We start from the raw sequence: 21,884 nt of genomic DNA, 5'->3' as shown, positions 1-21,884 counted from the left end.
TAGAAAACGAACTCCCTTGGGGCACCTGGGTGGCTTAGTGGATTAAGCAACTGACTCCGTCTCAGGTCATGATCTCATGGTTCGAGAGTTCGAGCCCCACGTCAGGCTCTGTGCTGACAACTTGGAGCCTGGAGCCTGCTTCAGATTCTGTGTCTCTCCGGCTCTCTTCCCCTCCCCATCTTGTGCTCTCTCTCTCTCAAAAATAAATGAACATGAAAAAAAATTAAAAAGGGGCAGCTGGGTGGCTCAGTCGGTTAAGTGTCCGACTTCAGCTCAGGTCATGATCTCATGGCTCATGAATTCAAGCCCCACGTCAGGCTCTGAGCTGACAGCTCATAGCCTGGAGCCTGCTTCGGATTCTGTGTCTCCTCCTCTCTCTGCCCCTCCCCTGCTCACACTGTCTTTGTCTCTCTCTCAAAAATAAACATTAAAAAATTAAAAAAAAAAAAAAAGAAATCTCTTGAATTTCAGAATTGATTTGAAAAGTCTGACCATAGGTGCACCTGGCTGGCTCAGTCGAGCATCCAACTTCAGCTCAAGTCATGATCTCTCAGTTCGTGGGTTCACGCCTGCATAAGCCTTGCTGCTGTCAGCGCAGAGCCCACTTTGGATCATCTGTCCTCTTCTCTCTGCCCCTCTCCCACTTGCACACCTGCACTCTCTCTCTTTCTCTGACAAAACTAAATATTAAAAAAAAAAAAAAAGATAAGAAAAGTCTGATTATAATATCCAATTCTATTATTTCACAGAGAAATGTGTTGGTGAACATCCTCATGTGGCAAAAAAATAAATGTCAGCATTGAGGCAAAAACCCCTCAGCGAAAAAAATGTGTCCTTGTTCAGTTCCCTAATCATCATCATAATAAATGAAGCATCTCAAAACTTGGTCTTGTTGTTTTCCACCTCCCCGCCCCCCGCAGGTGGGAAGTTTTTTTCTTGTTGCTGTATAAATTTTAATTGGGATTGCTCATACAGAACGTAGTCTTCTAAATCTTTAATGCCCATTAAAAAAAAAAAAAACTATTGTATGAAACTAAGCTTTATTCTGTAATACACAAATTAGATAAAATCTCTCACTTCAAGTAAAATATTCATACAACTGGTATAAAGACTTTTGGTGGCTCATCTTTAGGTTTTTGATAGATAGGATGCCGTTTTAGAGGCTTAGAAGCAGTACCAGAAGGAAAATTAATAGAAATTATTATTTTATATTTCAGAAAGTACTAGGGTTGGTCTGTAGATCAAATGTCCAGGGGACTAGGGGGCGAATACCTTTAAAAATATCATTTGAAATGCCCCCACAGACAGGTTTTCACCTACACCAGGGGAATAACCTCCATGGTGGTGAGCTGTGTACTTTGCAAAGAACAACTTTCTGTGTGTAGTACACACATTGAAAGAGATGACTAATGGGTCTTTCTCTAGGCACATTTTAAGATTCTCTTTGTATTTGGTAGAACATGCCATGCCTTTTAAAAAGAAGTTTGCAGTGAGGAGTGTTGTATTAGAGGTCCTGCCCAGTTTGCCAGAGGAAACTGAAGCCAGCTCCATGATCCTGTCCCCTCAAATGGACACATTCCCCCTCTCCAACGCTCCATCCCCTTTTCCAGAGCAGATTGTCCAAAGCCTGTGACTTCTTTTCCAGGACTCGTGTTTCTTATTGTGATGGTTGTTTTAAGCTAATTTTTGTTGAAGTGCGCACAGATGATAAGTAGACTAAGAATGAATTCTGGTGTGGTATAGTGCCACCCAAATCAGGAATTGTGCCTGAGAGGTTTCCCAGAAGCTCCTTAGTGCACTGTCATTCCCCAGCCCCCACCCTGTAACCACTGTCCTGACTTCTCTCACCATCTCTTGGTTTTGCCCATTTTCGAACATTGTACAAGTGAAATAATACAATCCGTACTCTTGTGTGTGTGTGGTTTCGTTCCTTCAGCGTTATTTTTGTGAATGTTCCAACCCAACACCAATCTTAAAGGTCTCTTTGGGGCACTTAAAAAAAAATCTGGCACAATGAGAGCGTTAAATCTGAAGGAGGTGCACAGCCAGTAACGTAGTAACGTAGCTGTGTGGGGAGTGTGAAGTAGGGAGACCAGGGAGTCCAAGTGCTGACTAGATTATAGGTGGCATATTTTCTGAGCACTCTCCTCTTCGCCTTTGCTGACCAGTTCTAAGACGTGCCAGCAGGACCCCTTCCCTTCCAGGGTGGTCTTCCGGGTGCAACAAGGAACAGACGTGGTGGATCTCCATTTAGGAGGGGGCCGAATGCTGCAGCTCTAGGTCCGGCTTCCCCACAGAGGCAGACAGGTCAACCAGCTGCCCTTGTTATACCAGTGAACTGTACGGGTGGGCACGGCATGGAGTGATTTGTGTAAGAGCAGAGGAAGGTATGGCGGGCCGGCCCCAGAGGTGACCACTTAGCACTGTCACTGCCCCTGTCTGTCCCAGAACTGTGTCCTGTCATGTCGTTCCTGTTTTCTCACTAGGAAATCAAAGGTTCCAAACTTCCCTTAGAGAGCGTATTAACCGTGGTTCACAGTGAGTGGCGAGAGGCAAAGCTTATGTGACAAGTCAGACAATTAGTAATTCTGGAAAAGCCAAACCAGCGAGCAGTGTACCACTGTCATTCGTTTTGTAGGAGAGGATTGTCATTAAGAAACCATAGAATGGCTCAGGATTACGTGCTTTGTGCCATTGCAATGTGTGTTTCAGAAGACGTTTCACTGTGTATCATACCAGTGAGTGGATAAATATTTCGAATTTTCAAAGTTTTTGACGCTTGTCCTAATCTGGAGAGCTGCAGGCTTCAGCCTGTGCGTGTGGTAAACATACCAGCACGTAAGTATTTTCCCGTCTTAGTATTGTGAAAGCAACATAGCGCACTAACTTTATATTTTGTAACCAAGGAAAATTTTAGCATTTAGAGCAAGCGCTCAAAGAAATAAACACATTAAATCACTTAACCCTCTTTTTCAGAGGATGCCAGGAAATTTGGAAGCAGCCATTTTCATTCTGCTTTCAAGAGGGAAGGTGGAGACAAAAAGGACATATTTGAAAAGTTCAGCCAGAACTTCCACTTGTGTAGACCTCAAAACTGCCCTGTTCCACCAAGTTCCTAATAGGAGGTCTGCGTATGAGAAGTTGGAGGGCGAAGGGCAGGGTATACCGGCTGGTGGTCCATGGCACCACAAATGGGTGTCAGAGGAATGAGAACATTGGCCCCTCACCTTCAGGATGGCAAGTAGGGTGCAGGCCCAGTACCATGCCAGGCAAATACCACTTTCTTTGTGTTCCAGGACATAAAATAGGTCTGGAAGCACTGCTTTTATAAGACTGAGGTGGTATTTTAGCTGATATTGAATGAGTAAGACCCAGCATGGGAAGACTTAGGGGAAGAATGTTCCAGATGGGGGGGTGCGCCAAGTGCAGGGGCCTTGAGGCACAATGCAGCATTAGTGTGTCCTCAGGATGGAGAGAGGGTGGTGAATGGCGCACAGTGACTTGGACACGTATGGCAGGTGACCTCGTTGAGAGGCAGGCAGGCAGCACCCAGGGGCCAGATCCCTGGGACTTTGTCCTCAGTGGGGAGTTTGGATATTATCCTATTTTGGGAAAGCTGTTGCAGGTTTTTACACAGGGAAACATCATGATGATAGCACAGAACTGTAGAACCAAGGTGTTGAGATTCAGACGGGAATCGAAACAGACCGTTCCATTCTCTGCATTTTATCAGTGAAGGCAACTTTTCTGTGCCCTGCTGCTGTTGATATTTTTGGTGGTTCCACTCTGTCATCTGTCAAACCAGGAACTTGTATGAGCTTCTTTCTAATTTGTGTTCAGCTCTAAAAATCTTGATCTTTATATACCCCTCTTTGTTAGTTCCTGAGGACCAGTGTAACAGATGATCACGGACTGCATGACTTACAACAACAGAAAGTTAGTCTCTGAAAGTTCTGAAGGCCAGAAGTCCAACACCAAGGTGTCCTCCATAAGGCTGGTTCCTTCTGGAGCATTGAGGGGAAAATCCTTTCCATGCCTCTTTCTTCCTTCTGGTGATAGTGAACAAGCCTTGACATACCCTGACTTGTACATATGTCGCTCCAGTCTCTGTCACTGTTGTCACATGGCCTTCTCTGCATCTCTTTATCTTCACATGGTATTATTATCAGGGCAGCAATCCCTTTGGAGTCATTGGGTTGAGGGCCTGCCCAAACCCAGTGTGACACCCTCTTGACTTGATTATATCTGGAAAGATCCTGTTCCCAACTGAGGTCATATTGACAGGTTCTGGGGGTTTAGGACTTCAACATACCTTTGTGGGGGACACATTTCCACCTATAACACCTTTCTTCTGACACCACCTTCATAGTAATGCCTTCTCCATCTTCTTGATTGACCTCCACTTGGTTTAATGGAATCCAAGCAGCCATTTCATCTGAACATTTAAGAAGAGGTCAAAATACTGTGCCTCTGTTATTAAACAGCACCATCTGCCCTTTTCGCATAGATGAAATGTAGAAATATTGTCAAAATGGTTCAAGTCTGAAATACCCAAAATGTTGTGCTTCGTGGAATCATTTTGAGAAGAAAATATATCTGTCTCAGGCTGGAACCCATAATCCTCATTTCCCCATATCCTTTTCTGTCCAACAAAAGTGGGTTTTTTGTTGTTGTTGTTTGTTTTGTTTTTGTGTATGTTTTACTTAACCAGCTATTTTATTTCACTCAAATGACTAATTTTTTTTCTTTGCCTTCTACCAGAAATTATTTAAAGCGTGTATGTGTGTGTGTGTGTGTGTGTGTGTGTGTGTGTGTGTAAAACAACGTGGCATTAATTAAAGGTAAGAAAACAAAAGCAACAGAATGAAAAGGAAGGCAGGAGGAGCTCTGGGTACATTCCATTACACCAGGCGGGTCACAGATTTGACTTTGCTAACAGCCAGCAGGGAAAGGGAGCCCTCTGAGTTTGACAATTCCAAGAGTTTCATGGGGCTGGTTTTGAAATTGACCCTGAACACCCAGTTTTGGAGGATTACAGTTGAGCACATTTCAGCAAAAGCATTTCTGCTGAGATGTGGGGGAGTAGAGGGAAATGTGGCAAATTTATGGGACTCACATTTCTATCTCTGCTAATCTGATTCGGTCTGACATAAATAAATGCAAAATAGTTTCAAGGAGGAGTTGAGTCCACTTCTTTTGAACAGTCTTTATGAACTTTGTATCTTTCTTAATCTGTTTATCACCTTCACCCTTCCACTTCTTAGATGGATATCAGTGATGAGGCGAATGATAGCCTTTCTAGATCTCTGGATTTGGATAAACCTTCATCCTTCATTTACCCTACCTGAGGCATAGTCTTCAGTATGTGAGATTACTATAGCAATTTATTTATTTACTTTTTTTACCTCAAGTCTAAAAATATGTGTGTGTGTGTGTGTGTGTGTCTGTGTGTGTGTGCAGCTGTGTATGTATGTCATGCAGGGGGTCCTTATTTCTGAATATTCATTATTTGAGTTTCTGACTTCCAGAGTTAGAGAAGTGATGAGAGTCAAAACACAGAAATATTCCCTAATGACCAAATCACTTAATAAATTTAGTCCCACTGTAGCATATCATTTCCTTTCTAGCTTCCTCCCCACCCATCCAGCCAGGCTTTTTGTCATTTGACCTCTTGCTGATTGTTGGTAGTGTTTGGTACAAATAAATTGCACATTGTGTGAAAGATCAAGGACTACACAAAGACAGTGAAAGTGATTAAAGGAGCTGTGCTTGAGCCACACAACCATGGACACTGATGCTTTGAAGTGTGGGATTAGTTAAGTGCAGGAGGGGGCCCCTGGGTGGCTCAGTCAGGTAAGTGTCCCAACTTCAGTTCAGGTCACGATCTCGCGGTTCATGACTTCGAGCCTCGCATTGGGCTCTGTGCTGACAGCTCAGAGCCTGGAGCCTGCTTCAGATTCTGTGTCTCCCTCTCTCTCTGCCCCGCCACCACTTTGCTCTGTCTCTCTCTCAAAAATAAATAAACGTTAAAAAATAATAATACTAGTTACTTGCAGAAGAAAACTCTACAATAATAATGGCATTAGTGACAAATCTTTAAATACCAAAGGAATCATTTGAGTGTCACATGATTGAAAGACCCTTGAGAAAATGGATGATGCTTCGATGGTTATCTGTTCTCTGATTCGCCCTAGAAGACTGACCTAAAGTGATGAATATCATATAGTGCCATAATATAATTTTGTTAGAACAGATGTAAATACAGTTAATATCTGGTTCATTCTTTGTTCATTTAGAGAAATGGTACATAGTCATAGTTTTAACCTACATATTAAATGATTAAACATTTTATGAACTTGTTTGTGTAATTTGTAATTTTGTTTGAAGGTAAAATCTTAACTTTTTAAAAATTACTGTTTACTATTAAATTTTGGCTTTTTATGTTGCTTTACCTTGAGTGACCTTTTTTGGTTTTAATTTATCTTCCATTAATGAGCATCTCCACTGTCTGTTTCAGCTCTAAGGAGTACAGTATGTTGGAGAGTGTCCCCTCAGAATTCCCAGAACCTGAGAATGTGACTTTATCTGGAAATGGGGTTGCTGCATATGTAATTGATTGTTAAGATGAGGTCATGCTGGAGTAGCGTGGTCCCTTAAGCCAGTATGACTGATATCCTTGTAAGGAGAGGAGAAGAGCCAGAGACACTGCCATAGGGAAGACAGCTTGTGAAGAAACAGACACACGCAGAGAGTGCCGTGTGATGACAGAGACCGAATTTGGAATGATGGGTCTATAGGCCAAGGAACACCCAGGATTACCAGCAACAGGAGAAGTGAAGAGCGAGGCATGGGACCGGTTCTCCCTCAGCCTCAGAAGGGACCAGCTCTGTCAACACCTAGATTGAGGACTTGTAGCCTCTAGAACTGTAAAAGAAGGAATCTCTGTTGTTTTAGCCACCAGTTTGTGGTAGTTTGTTATGGCAGCGCTAGGAAGCCAGTGCAGGGAGTTTTCAGGAAATTATTCAGTGGCTCTGTAGACTACATGTTAATATGCATAGCCCAAGCCCACGGTGGTACGTGAAGTCAGAAATAGGGTGAAAACTGATTTCACTGGCCCAAACTCAATACGGGTTAAATAACTTGTAGTATTTTCTGTATTAAATTAGTAGCTTCTTATTTAAAGAGATCATTTCTGTTAATGATGGAGCTGGAGGCGGTTTTCAGTAGTATGGTATGATGGCACATAATTGTGTGATCATCTGTGCATCAATTGGTGTGTGTTTTTCAAGTCAAGACAAAAGACTGTCATTAGCAACTTCTACTTAAAGCTAATGTACTATCTTTTTTATCAGGCTACATCACTGTGTTTCGGGCAGGGGATTTTGAAGTTTGGAACTGGTACTTTTCAATAGGGAGGAGCTATGATCATATGCCATTATTATCAGTGTACCCTTTAAAAAGATAGTTGATGTACTATTTGTTCCCACACAGAGCCTGGTGTGTATGTGTCCTTTGAAATTAAAAGGCCAAGTTATTGTGTCCTGTCGTCCCGTATGAAATGTTTGTTGCATTGCCTCACTGGCGTCCTGTCTTACGTTATCAGTTGCTGGCTCTAGTGTCAGTATGTCACGCCTGACAGGTTAGTGGCTTTTGGCAGAGGAAATGAAACCTAGTCAGTTACTACGAGATTTATAGTAGATCAGCTATTGCAGGAAGTGGTGAAAAGCTGATTGATAGTTGGAAACAAAACTCTACAACAAGAAACAGGATGTATGCTTTCTATTTATACATCATTTTCCCTTCACTTTAGAGCCCTTTTTGGACTTTGTTTTGGCTATTTCATAAGGCCTTGGATCCCTCCCCCCCTTTCTTTTAACTCATTCACCAAAATATAAAATAATTGAGGAAGTTGTGTAGTAGCCTAGCGATGGTCAAGGCGTGTACTTCCAGCTGTTGCTATTAGTCACTGATCGTAGTTGTATTTGCTACAACTTGTCAGAGAGCATTTTTAATTAAAAAAAAAAAATCCTCCAAATAGGAGATTATTTCACATATACAAACAGAATGAAAGCTTTTTAAAAAGCTACGTGGTAGGATTACATTTCCAAAAACTGTCTAAGGAAAACCTATTTTGAGTATAGTTGTGTTAAAATATGACATTACCATTATCCAGTTGTCATAGCTCTTAAATAATGAATCTCTTCATTCCTTAATAAATACATTCTTAACAAGTAGGCGCTCTTCATTTCAATATAAAATGTGTACCGTAAGTACAACTAGTAACTCATTATATTCATTGCTTGGATCAGAATGTACCTGGTTTTTGTAAGCATTCTGGTTAACTAATAACGTCACTCGGCAAAGCTTTCTGACATGAACTAGCTGGTCTGTTTTGACTGTGACGGTGAAAAACCACTAACTACATTAAATGAGGTGCTCTCTGAAATGGAAAGCGCCGTTGCAGAGTTAGGTTCTAGAATATAAGAGTGGCAGATTTGGAACCAACTCTAATTTTACCTGTGGTTGAAAGAACAAAAAGGCTACTCTTTCTCAGCCTAATTTTTTTTCTCTAAACAGATAGTTTCTTTTATTGTGAACAGTGATTGCTAAGTTATCTGCATAAAATAATTTAATAGAAACAAACCCAACTTTAATTCTTTGGACTGTTGGGTCACATTCTCCATCAATGATGTTTTGAAATTTTTAATTCCTTTTTATTCTCGCATTCTTTAAGTGGAGAATTCAGAATGCTTCCTCTATAAACTTAAGGTTTCTCTCAGAACTTTAGTATTAATTTAGGAAAGTAGCCAGCTTGAGGTAGTAAAAGTGGGATTAATAAGAAACAGAGATGGGTCAGCACTGTGAAGAAGCAAAAATGAACATAGGATTCGTTTTTTACATATTTTATATGAATGGGTCACTTTAAATGAATGCAGTACTTAAAGTGAGAAACAAACTGAAGGGTAAAAATTCACATCACCTGGTAACAGGCACAAGTCCTGTTGGGGGTCATATGGCACATCTGGGCCACTTTCCTGCCTCTTAGAGTAGATCCTTTATAGTCTCACAGTGTGTGGGGTTACACTGTGTCTGAAAAGAGCCAGGATTAGGGGTGAGGGGCTTTGAAATTCCAAATTTGTTCTGTTACACATGACACAGATAGTGGACAATAACAAAGGTCCAGATGGTTTCAACCTGAGAGTTCACCATATCCTCACAAATAATTCAGATGTTTTGCTTCAATTTTAAACCTCTGTAGTTAAGGCTTAGTTAGATGTATACTTCGTTTAAGACTGCTAAGCTAAAGAGATCACTGTTTGCAGCCTTCTTTGCCTATGCCTGTCAGAACTTGCTCTTTTGGAAGATGTCGAATTGAGCTCCACCTGGGGAGAAGGGAAGAATGTGGTCATAGGACAGGAGACTTTTCAGAGCCTGGATAATTTGTGGGAGGCCCGGTAGTGGAGGAGGAAGCCCACTAGAGCTCTGCAGCATGGTTTTCCAGTCTTGACTGCCCCTTTCAGCTGGGGAAACTGCAGCAGGTCTCTTAACCCTCTAGGCTTCTGTTTTGTCATCGGTAATGTGGACAAAAATGCAACTGACCCATGAAATTGTCACTTGGAACGAGTGTCGGGATGTGTGTGGAACATTGTCTTTCATATACTGTCGATAGTATTTGTCATGGCTAATCAGAGTGTGAAATGTATGGTCACTGAAGGAAGAGCTTTGATTTTAAAATCTTTCTTTTTCTTTTTTTTTTTTTTTAATGTCTATCCTTGAGAGAGAATGTGTGAGCAGGAAAAGGGCAGAGAGGGGGAAAGAGGATCCAAAGCCAGCCCTGCACTCTGGGGATCAAACCCATGAACTGTGAGATCGTGACCTAAGCTGAAATCAAGAGCCAGACACTCAACCGACTGAGCCACCCAAGTGCCCCTGTTATTTTTTTAAAAGTTGATTGATTGATTCATTGATTGAGTGAGTGAGATAGAAGCAGAGAGAGGTAGGGAGAGAGAATCCCAAGCACGTTCCAGGCTGTCAGCATGGAGCCCAATGCGGGGTTGAACTCATGAACCGTGAGGTCATGACCTGAGCCAAAGTTGGATGCTCACCGACTGAGCCACCGGGCACCCCCAAATTTTATTTCTAATATTATAATTTAGTAAGAGGCATTGTCTTCTTTCCTAGATTCTTTGCTCTTTACCTCTCACAGGTGCACATCACTACCCAGAGAGGGCCCACTTCAGCGAGAAAGATGGCCGTGAACTAGCTTCTAGGCTGACAGGGCCTTGGGGCAAAGATGTTGCAAACTGGTCCACTAATTCAGACCAAATTCTTTACTACTGGCAGTCAGGGTTTCAGCATATATGGTTTGTGGATGTCATCTACAACTGTCTTGGACATGGATGTAAATTACATCGCGACCATGTTATTCCATAACTGTGCTTTTATTTTTTTTTTATTTTTTTTTCAACGTTTATTTATTTTTTTTGGGACAGAGAGAGACAGAGCATGAATGGGGGAGGGGCAGAGAGACAGGGAGACACAGAATCGGAAACAGGCTCCAGGCTCTGAGCCATCAGCCCAGAGCCTGACGCGGGGCTCGAACTCACGGACCGCAAGATCGTGACCTGGCTGAAGTCGGACGCTTAACTGACTGCGCCACCCAGGCGCCCCATAACTGTGCTTTTAGAGATGTCTTAAAGTGATGAGAGTTCATCCAGAGTTTGTAGACCATTGGTGAATCATAAGCTGACTTCAGCTGATCCCATCCTAATTTTCTTCTTTACCCTACCCGCCGTTCTTTTTCTAAGCTCTGGGAATCCCAGCACTGAAACTCAGGGGTTTCCTCACATAAGAGGAAGTTGCCCTCAGTGATGGCTGTTGCCCTTGGCCATTCACCTGGCAGTACCTCAGCACCCACCCTGGGACACTGCAGTGGGGCTTCTGGGACCTGACTGTGCTCATGGAGGGCAGCCAGGGCACAGAGCATCCCTGCACAAAGTCATTATTACACTAAATATTCTGAGATCAAAGGGTCTCAGATATACCTGGGCACTTAGGTGAAAAACACCACCTTTGTTCACTAGTTCCCATTGCCCCACCAGTCACTTCTGCTCCAGTGAAACAAAGCCCCATTTTCTTGATATTATGGGATGGACTACACTTTTACAAGTGAATTTATCTTGTGAACTCACCGTCATCCAGTTTGTCTCAAAGCCACTAAATGTTTTGTACACTCATTTCAGCTCCAGAGTTAGAGAAACGTAGAAGCCAAGGTCAGCGTGCTGATCATTTTCACTTGCTCACTGCCGCCCTTTTCAGTTGTCACTTCAGATTTTCCTCTAGGGAGGAGTAAAGCCATGAGTTCTGGACACCTGCAGTATGCTTTTTTTGCTTCTTTCGAAACAAAGGAAAAGTACGAATGCCTCTAAGTTTAATAAAAAAAAGTTTAGTATAATGTAATGTTACAAATTGAAAATTATCCTCTGAAATAACATGGCATGATTTTCTGATAAAAATATAAAGGGGGTGCCTGGGTGGCTCAGTCAGTTGCACATCGACTTGGGCTCAGGTCATGATCTCACAGTTCATGAGTTTGAGCGCCATATCTCTCCACTGTCAGCGCAGAATCTGCTTCAGATCCTCTGTCCCCCTTCTTTCTGCCCGTTCCCCGCCTATGTGCGCTTTCTAAAAAATAATTAATAAACATTAAAAAAAAAAGTAAAAAGCACGTCATGCTGCTCTCTATAGTATTGCTTTTTTCTCTTTTGTATACTTAAAATTTTTGAATAGGTGTTACGCTTGCAGAGTTTAAAAGTAAACAATTGCAGTGAAAAGCCTCCCTCTTACCATCCTCCTCTACCTTTCCAGTCCCCACCAGACCCCCTCACATAAGCTAGTGTTTTCTGCAGCTTTCCAGAGTTTATTGATAAGTATACAAACAAACAGAAGGGTGTTTTTATTTCTTTCCCCTTGTTTAACATAAAAGGTAGCCTCCACATAACGGTGTGCCGTTTGTTGTTGCTGTTACACAGTGTAACCTGGGTTAGCCCATAGAACGCTTTGTTCTGTACACAGCCATAGGCTCTTCCTTTGCATGGATATTCCATAAGGTAGTTAACCAGTCCTGCGGTCGCGGGCACTTGGTTATTTACCATTTGGGGGTATTGAAAACAATGTCAGTGAATACCCTGGGCCTCTGTCCTGTAGCATGTGCGTTTAATTTCCAGATGTGGTATTGCTCGGCCAAGGGTGTGTACATTCTCAAGTTGGAAAGTTATCGCCACCTTTTCCACAGGGGCCGTACCTGTTTAATTTGTCGCCAGCGGTGTGGGGAGGGGTCTTTCCCCCAAGCCTCTCTCGTCGTGTTATCACGTTTGGATGTTTGCCGTTGTGATAAATGAGAAATGTATCTCACTGTGACTTTAGTTTGGGTCTCTTATTTGACTGGAGTTGAACATCTTTTCATACGTTTAAGAGGCATTTATATCTCCTTTTGTGAGAATTGTTGCTTATGTCTTTTGTCCATTTTTCTGATGAATTGTTATGTCCATTTTTAAGAACCATGTTAGGGGAATTAGGCCTTGCTTTGTGACATGAGTTGCTAGTATTTTTCTCAATTTTGTATTAGCCTATTGACTTTGTTTATGATGTTTTGTTTTTTGGTTTTTGTCCTATAGGTTTTTTTAAATTGAATTTATCAGTCTTTCGTGGCTTCTGGATTTTAAGTCATAGATAGAAAGGGCTTCCTCATCCTAGGGTTATAAAGGGAATCTCCTGCATTTCCTTGTCATACCTCACCACTTCATTTTCTTTTACGTTTCTTTGATCTGTTTTGGGATTTATCTTGGTGTGTCACGTGAAGTATGGACCCATCTTTATTTTCTTACTTCTTTAAGCTATATAAAGAAGCTGTTTCGTTCTCAGGCCAATTAATGAATTGTCCTAATATTTCTTCTTCAAATGGCTTTCAAGGTCCAATAAGTTGGCAGCTCTTGCAGAAACCTTAAAGAAAGTGTCCCTGACAAAGGCCCAGCTGGGATTAGAACTGGAAGAACTGGAGGCCGCAGCACTTCTTGTCCAGGAGGAAGACACTGCATCAAAAGCAGGCCGTCCTGTTTCCAGGCAGCAGACACCTGCCTGCCCTCCTGAGGCAGGTGACACGGAGGAGTCAGACAGCACCACCTCACGTGAGACCGAAGGCTCGGACTCCGAACAAGGGGAGCTCTCAGGTGGTGAGTCTGAGACAGTGCGTTCCTGGCAGGGTCCCTTTCTCAAGGAACGTGGCGACCTGCTAATTGATGACGGGGTGTGCAGAAATTCAGCCGTCGAGAGATGTGGTGGTAGTCCGAGAAAGCCACCCGCCTCCCCCCGGGCTCCTGGAGGCTCTGGGCCGCTGATAGAGGAGCTTGGAGAGCAACTGAACTCGAGAGTTCAAGTGTCCGGACCTGAGGACTCCGCGGCTGCAAGCCACAGCAGCGTGCAGGGCAGAGGCGACTGGCAGACACCAAGTGATTGACTGCGTGGTTTTCCTCACTGCTGAGAATTATGGCGGGTTTGGTTTCCTTTACAGAACGAGAATTCACTTCCACTTGGTCCTTTTTCTTAGTGTATGCAACACTTTTCCACGGAGCTTATGTTGATACCTGTTGGTTTCCTTGTCACAACCTTAAAAATAACGTTTTAAAGTATTTTCACCAAAGTATAATTAATATTGAAGATGAAATAACAGTTCTGGCAGAATCTCTACAAGGTAGAGCCCATGAATATATTTTTCTTAAAGATTTTATTTTTAGGGGCGCCTGCGTGGCACAGTCGGTTAAGCGTCCGACTTCAGCCAGGTCACGATCTCGCGGTCTGTGAGTTCGAGCCCCGCGTCAGGCTCTGGGCTGATGGCTCAGAGCCTGGAGCCTGTTTCCGATTCTGTGTCTCCCTCTCTCTCTGCCCCTTCCCCGTTCATGCTCTGTCTCTCTCTGTCCCAAAAAATAAATAAACGTTGAAAAAAAAAAAAAGATTTTATTTTTAAGTAAGCTCTATAACCAACGTGGGGCTTGAACTCGCAACCCTGAGATCAATTGTCGCACGCTCTACTTGCTCAGACACTGTACATTAAGTATGCATCTCCTAGGATTTAATATAAATGGAATCATGTAATATGTACTCTTTTTTAAATTAGGCTCATTTCACTCACTGTAATTATTTTCAGATTCATCAATGTAGCCTGTATTGAGAGGGCTTTTTTGGTTTTTGTTTTTTCCCCGTATCAGAGTAGTAATTCATTGGATAGATTTTTCCATTCACCTACTGATGGACGTTTGGGTTGTTTCCAGCTTTCGGCTGTTCCAAATAAAGCTGTTACGAACATTTGTGTGCTAGTCTTTGTGCGGACATATGCTTGCATTTCTCTTAGGTGAATATCCAGTAGTGGGATGGTTGAGCCGTATGGTAGGTGGATGTGTAACAGTTCGAGAAACTGCCAAACTGTGTCCCAACATGGCTGTCCCAGTTCACTTTTCCACCAGTTCCAGGTCTTTCGCATTCTTGTCATCACCGGGTATGATCTGGCTTTAACATTTTTACCGTTTTATTAGGTGTGAGATGGTATCTCCCTGTGCTTTTAACTTGCATTTTTTAAGGCTTCTATTGCTGTGCGTCTTTTCATATGCTTATTTGTCATCCACAAATCCTTGGTGAAGTGTCTTTTCAAATCTCTTGCCTTTTTTTTTCTTTTTAAAGCTGGGTTGCTTGTTTTCTTATTTTTGAGCTTTGAGAGTTCTTTATAAATTCTGGATACAAGTCCTCATTATGAGTCATCTTTGCATGCCTTGTAATCTTCGACTGAGTGCCAAACGTTATAAATTTTACCTGGCTGAATATGTATGTATTCTTATGTTCTGTGGCTTTGTTTGGGGATGCAGTTAAGTTACTTGGAAATAGTGTGATCTTTGTGGGTCTTGCTCATGTCATTTGTTAGGCAGGTCTGGAACAGTGTTCAGCCTAGGACAAACTATTTCCTGGTACTAAGGAAAGATTTTCCCATTGCCCTGTGAATTACAAATTTTCCAGTCTAGCGGGTGGAAATAGGCCCCTGTATGCGTGCTGAGCACGGTTCCCTCTAATACTTTCAGATGCTGCCTTCCCACGATTCCACACTCTTAGCAGTAGGTACTCGCATGAATATCAGAGGGGCCCCTCTCAAGGTATCTGGGCTTCTCTGCGGCTCTCTCCTCTCTGGTACTCTGTCCTGCAAACGCTGGCTGCCTCAGTGTCCCCTCACCCTCAGCTCTGTCTCCTGAACTCCAGGGTCCCCTGGGGACTGCCTACATTGTCCCTCCCTGTGCAGCCTGGACAGTGCCTCAGGTCAGGTGATGATGTGGCTCACTGTATTTGTTTCCCGTCCCTCAGGATCACAGGCTTTCATTGCCTGCCGTCCAGTGTCTTGAAAAGCATGGTTACGTGTATTATCCTGTTTTTCTTTTTTGGTTATGTTGGGTGGGAGAGTAAATCTGGTCTTTATTACTCCATCTTGATTGGAAGCGTAAGTCTCCATTCATATTTTAAATGTGAATTTTCCCACTTGAGGGTAAGCTCCCAGGGAGCAGGTTCTCTGCCGTGTCTGGTTACCACTGAATCATCAGTGCCCATATTCTCAGCGCTCCATAAATATTGGCTGGATGAATGAATAAATGAAATAAACCAATTTGCTCTAGGGAGGAAATGAAATGAAATCTGATATGTATTAATCTCAGCATTTTTATTTCAAGAAAGGGTATGCTCCCTTTTACTCTGGGTTTATATAGGTTGTGAGTATTTGTATTTCCAATATAAATTTCAGTTTGTATTAACAGGATAGTTGGGGTGACTTTGCCATTCGACACGCATGTTAACTCCTGAACACTATAACAGCTTTGTCAGAATGTGTTCAAGACTTTTTTCGGGCTCCCTGGAGAGCTTCAAAATGCCTATGACCATTGAAAACGCATTTCTTCTCAGTGGCACATTACCTGAAGCCAGTTTGAAGATGCATTATCTGTTACTCCCCTCATTTACTTCTACTAATGTCAAGTTGAGCAGATCCACTCTTGTCAAAAAGTTTAAAGCCATGGAAGTTCTTCCTTCTATCGACTCTGCCCTTAACTTAGGAATCTGCACAGGATCTACTTCTGTGTGAGACTCGCCATGGGTGGAAAAGCCTGTTACCCCCCCAAAAGAATGAGCAAACATGATCCATCCTAGAGATCCTCAGAACAGAGGAGCTCATTAAACAACTCTCATGAGTATCAAAGACCACATGAGTGGGTGCCTTAATTGTCGACTCCAAATCTGTAGTGTTTCTTTCACCTGCCCTCTCTTTGTTCACAGAGGGTTAAAGCTTTGTTATATCACATTACCCTGTCTTTGTTTAAGATGAGTTAAGAACACTACACCATGTCTGTAACCCAAAACAAGTCCAAAGGTGCTGCCTCTTATTTCATTTTTTTAAACTAGACAACCTGCCAAGCAACTCTAGGGATCTCCTGTAACCGTAGGAGTTTCCCAAGAACCCTGGGTGATGGGAGAAAAAAATATGTTGGGGAAAGAACAGAAGGGGACCTCAGTGACAGTCACGGGTCAGCAGAAGAACTAAGGCTTTGGGGTTGATGAGACAAAGAAGTGAGTTCCAGAGCTAGAGCTCAGGTGTTGACCAGCCCCCAAGGGGGTACCCCAACCTCTGAACCTCCTTTTTCCTTTTGAAAATGGGGATAAAACTTTTTTCTTGCTTATCTTAAAGGGTGATGAGACTGTATGTTCAAAACACTTTTATGAACTGGAAAGTATCAAACCAACATCAGGGTTTGTTATTATTCTCGGACTTCCCAGAGCTGAACAGGGCTCTCTGTTCAGCTACCTGACAACAGGTCACTGGGGGAGCCGGCACTGTGAAAATGAGTCAGCCCTGCTAATCGCTTCAGAGGCATGACAGTGGTAAAAGTCTACACAGTTCAGCAGATTAGACAGAAATATTAATTATGTCAATGAATCACGGCACTGCCTCATCTTCTGGGTTCGCATTATCATTGACCTATTTTTCTATGTTCTGTCTCTCCTCTGCCATTATCCTTGAAGAATAATCCGAGGCCTTGCTGTGGGCATGATGGGTTTTAGGTGCCAGTAACTATGCTGATATCATCTTTCACTGGCACAGGATTAATTTACAAATGAGACAGGGCTGCTCCCTACCACTTTCTGAGTTAGCTGAACAGCTGTGGGGCGGTTTTCACACCTGCTAGTGGAAAATCCACTTTGGTTGTATGGATCAAATTCTATTACAAAGAACTGGGGGAAGGAGAGAGAGGGTTAAGTTTTCTTTGTTGTGAGACTTCATAAAAGAACTTTTTATATCAGAGGGGCTCCTAGATAATCTATTTTTTTATTGAAATTTTTGTAATGCTTAATTTTTGAGAGAGAGACACAGAGCATGAGCGAGGGAGGGGCAAAGAGAGAGGGAGACACTGAATCTGAACCAGGCTCCAGGCTCTGAGCTGTCAGCACAGACCCTGATGCGGGGCTCGAACCCACAAATCGCGAGATTGTGACCTGAGCTGAAGTGGGAAGCTTAACTGAATGAGCTACCCAGGCGCCCCCTGGATATGTATTTTAATACAAAGATTTTTATTATTTTACATCTTGTAACTAAAAATTGACCCATGTAGTCAATGGTGACAAAAAAAAAAAAAATAGGAGTTAAAGACCATAGAGGGATAAAACCTTACTCAGATGTATACTTAATCTTCATAATGTATATAAAATATTTGAAGATGCAAAAGTCCCCTCGTATAGACTGATCCGTCATGAAATGACATTGCATGTCAGGTACATTGAAGTTAAACTTCATAAACAAATCTCTGTATCTGTTTGGTCAGGCATCTCCATTAAAGTGAATCAAACTCTACAAATGTTTCCTTAACATCATTCCATCTAAATCCCCGACGGAGTTTTTGTTTGTGATCTGTTCCCTTTCCCGGCCGTTTTCTGAGCGTGTTATATATAGTTTCAATCCATACCAAATGAAGGAAGCATTGATTAGACTTGATTTAAGGCAGCAAGTGATAAATGCAGCTGGAAATTGATTCATGCCTCTCAAGTGACTGGGGCACAGCCATCCACAGTTGACACAACTCTTGTGTCAAGGCTGGAGAAAACAAACAGGGAAACACATGTCAGACAGATAAATGACTTCGCTGTTTTGAGCTCTCCGTGGAGGCCATTTGTTTCCTAGATAAGGAAGACTGCTCTCCAAAGTCATGAAAAGATAAGCTAGAGGAAAAGGATGAATGTGGAACTGGATGCCTAAGCCCTTGGGGAAAAACGAACAGAAAGGATTCACCTCTGGGAAGTCTTGCTACAAGGCTGTACTCAGTGGTACTCTGCTTTTCTCCAGGGGCGCTGCAGGCAGCAATTTTACTGGGCAAGCCTCCTCTGTCCAGCTAGGCCCGCGTGCTGGAGGCTGTGTCTCCGGGATTTTAAGGGATGGCAGTGGTATGCCCTTGTCTTGTAAGTTCTTTCCAGGGAGACCTTCTCTCCGTGGGCTGAGCATTCAGGGGAAGAAGCAGCAGGAATGGCCGAGTGACTTGAGAGCCCAGCTCACGGGCCTCCAGCCTGAAGTTCCAGCAGTTTGACGACGGGCCCAGGACCCCTCTGAACACAGTAGCCCTCTTGCAACCGAGTGCCTCGCATCGAGCTTCTTCCACAATATGTAGTAAATATTTACTGTATTTATGCTTTGTGTTTTCCCACCTTAACATGTTTGCTCATGCATTGCTTTCTCTTCTCCCTGTCAGTTTGCATAGCTTGACATCTCATAGCCTTCAAGGCCCCATTCAAATGCCACCACCTCCAGGAGGTCACCCTTCATTCTTCTTGGCTGGAAATTATTTCCCTCCTCTGAACTGCCACTCAGTCAGGGCCAGGTCCTGCCAGAAGAGCCTTGAATCCAGGGAAAGCTAAAGGGATCAGCTTGGAGAAGCAGGATTCCTGCGAGGCTGTGCCCCAGTGCAGTGGGTTCCAGGTTCTTATATTCAGACTTCTATAAAATTAAAATTAGGAAAAGCAAACCACGGTAGCATGTAGAGGGGCTGCTGATGTAGAGCTGCCAACATTTTATTTTGCATATTCATTTGGCCCATGAACAACACAGAGGTCAGATGTGCTGACCCCTCATGCAGCTGAAAATCCACATAGAACTTTTGACTCCCCCAGACTTAACTATTAGCCTACTGTTGTTCACCAGAAGCCTTACCAATAACGTAGTTAGCTAACACATATTTTCTGTTACATATGTTATCTAATGTATTCTTACGATAAAGTAAGCTAGAGAAAATGTTAAGAAAGTCATAAGGAAGAGAAAATGGATTTATAGTACTGTATTAAGTGAAAAAAATCTGTGTGTATGAGTGGAACTCTGCCTTTCAAACCCGTGTTGTTCATGGATCAACCATACAGTATGCTTGCCCAGCCAGTGCTCCGCTGAAATCATCCTTTCGTGAAAGCAGGTTACCATCAAAAAGGAAAAGGACATTCCAAAATAAAAGTCTGTCCTCTAAATTGAACATATTTAGCTTCAAGAAAAACTTCTCCCTGAGAACCAGAGTTACTGTTTTGGTGTCTCTATTTCCAGTGTTTTTTCTTACTGTGTATACTTATACAAATATATACTCACATTAAAAAAGAATTAGAATCATGCACTATATAAATTTTATATCTTTTTAAAAAAAAATTTTTTTTTAAACGTTTATTTCTGAGAGAGAGAGAGAGAGAGAGCAGGGGAGGGGCAGAGAGAAAGGGAGACAAAGAATCCGAAGCAGGCTCCAGGCTCTGAGCCGTCAGCACAGGGCCCGATGCGGGGCTCGAACTCACGGACCGCGAGATCATGACCTGAGCCAAAGTCCAACGCTTAACTGACTGAGTCACCCAGGCGCCCCAGTATCCCTTCTTTTCTCTTAACATCAGGTCGTGAGTATTTCCCCAGGTCACTGAACAGCCTCCCCAAATAGGACTTTTCCTAGCTGCATCAATAGGTCTTACTGCAATGGAAGAAATTCCTCTCCAATGTAAATAGAATTAATCAGAATTTTCCTGTGGTGCAGTGTATTTGCCAAGCATGGATGTCTAGCTGACGTAGGTTGCCTCCTCAGCAGCTCTTCCTCAGCTGTGGTACCACACAGCAGCCTAGTGTACTTTAAAGACAGTACACCTTTGGGGCACCTGGGTGGCTCAGTGGGTTAAAGTGTCTGACTTCAGCTCAGGTCATGATCTTGAGGTCCCTGAGTTTGAGACCCGCGTCCAGCTCTGTGCTGACAGCTCAGAGCCTGGAGCCTGCTTTGGATTCTGTGTCTCCCTCTCTCTGCCCCTCCCCCACTCGTGCTCTGTCTTACTCTCTCAAAAATAAATAAACGTTAAAAATAAAATTAAAGACAGTACACCTTTGAATAGAGAGGAGACTAGACTTTACTAACCGCTGTCACACGCTGAGTCACTGCCTTGTGCCAAAGTCTGTGTGAGGCTTCTCTTGTTTTAAGCATGTCAAGCAGGACCTGTCTACACTTTAGTTCTGTACCCAGAGACCCACCACTGGAGGAGGCTCTGCTCTTAGCTGACTGGATTGAAGTTGAACTTGACCCAAGGACAGGCCGGGCCTTCTGTGGACCTGGAAAACTTGACTGAAGTGACTTTGGCAGCACACTTGAACCATCAGAAATTTTAAAGAAATACTGATACCCAGCCTCCACTGTATACAGAATCTCTTTGTTGTGTAATGAGGCAAGAGCCAGGACAATCAGATTTGTGTTCTCAGAAATTTGCAGGGGAAGTGCAGAGCAGATCAGGCCATTGGCAGTAATTGCTGAGGGTGAGAGATTCATTGAGTCACGACGTGGGTCTGGAGTCAGTCCTGCAGACTCCAGAAGGAGAAGTATGAATTAGAAGAATGTGTGTAGTGGAGAAAATACCAAGGAGAGGGTTATGGTCATGGCAAAGAGAGTGGCTGGGCACCCAAGGCTGCAGACACGTGTGGTTAAGTCACATTACTCTCTAACATGAAGATTCAAACATTTCTGCCCTGAGGTCCCAGAGCAGCCTAGAATCCCTGTGCCACCCTTTTCTCGTCTCAGTTCCATTAGACTTGACCCTGTGACTGTTCTTACTTGTGGAGTTCGGATGGCATCCATTTCCCATATTGCTGATCAGATTGGAATCCTTTCTTATAAAACAGGAAAATTGACCAAACTGCTTCCAACAATAATGAGCGTTTATTAGTTCATGAAAGAAGTCCAGCAACAGAATGGATTTCAGGAGACACTTAACCCAGCTGCCCAACCATGTGACCAGAGCCCTGTTTCTTGGAGTTTTCTCTGCTCTACCATCCTCAAATGGTTGATTTCATCCCAATTTAGGTAAGTCTCATGTCCCAAGGTGGCTGCCAGGATTCCCTAGAGCTACCTCCTTCTTGTTAACATCCACGAGAAAAGTGATTAGCTGTGTTCCAGCATCCCCAGCAATTGTCCTCGTTTTCAGTCTAATTAGATCGGTTTAGGTAAATTCAGAATCATTCACAGTTGGCCAATAAAGTGGAATGTGCTGGGTGGTTTTGTCTCAGTCATGTGGCCACCCATGGTGCTGGGGTTAGCCATGGCCGTGCACTACTGAGCTCGCTCTACAAGGTGAGAGAGCTCATCCTGAAGAGGATGCAGTGTTCACTTGGAGGCTGCACTCTCCCCAGACTGCTCCTAGCCACCGACAGCCACAGCCAGGTGCTAGAACTGGGCCATTCCTGCCTCATGTGGGACCCTTCCCACCGGCTCTTTGCTCTAGGCTCTCTGCTGTCCTTCCAGATTTTCTGAGGTTGCATG

General features: G+C 43.2%; 1 protein-coding gene across 1 annotated transcript in view; it reads left to right on the top strand.

The window, feature by feature from the left end:
- Positions 1 to 13,593, top strand: part of SHQ1 (SHQ1, H/ACA ribonucleoprotein assembly factor) — a 101,482-nt gene extending 87,889 nt beyond the window's left edge. The window contains exon 11 of the mRNA XM_043587938.1: positions 12,973 to 13,593. Within this exon, the coding sequence (XP_043443873.1) occupies positions 12,973 to 13,516 (544 nt within the window). The 3' untranslated portion in view covers positions 13,517 to 13,593. The remainder of the gene's footprint in view (positions 1 to 12,972) is intronic.
- The last annotated feature ends 8,291 nt before the right edge of the window (positions 13,594 to 21,884 follow it).

Source organism: Prionailurus bengalensis, chromosome A2 (assembly GCF_016509475.1).
Source record: "Prionailurus bengalensis isolate Pbe53 chromosome A2, Fcat_Pben_1.1_paternal_pri, whole genome shotgun sequence".
Taxonomy (NCBI): Eukaryota; Metazoa; Chordata; class Mammalia; order Carnivora; family Felidae; genus Prionailurus; species Prionailurus bengalensis.
The sequence above is the reverse complement of the archived record's forward strand: the minus strand, read 5'-3'. Positions and strand labels throughout refer to the sequence as shown.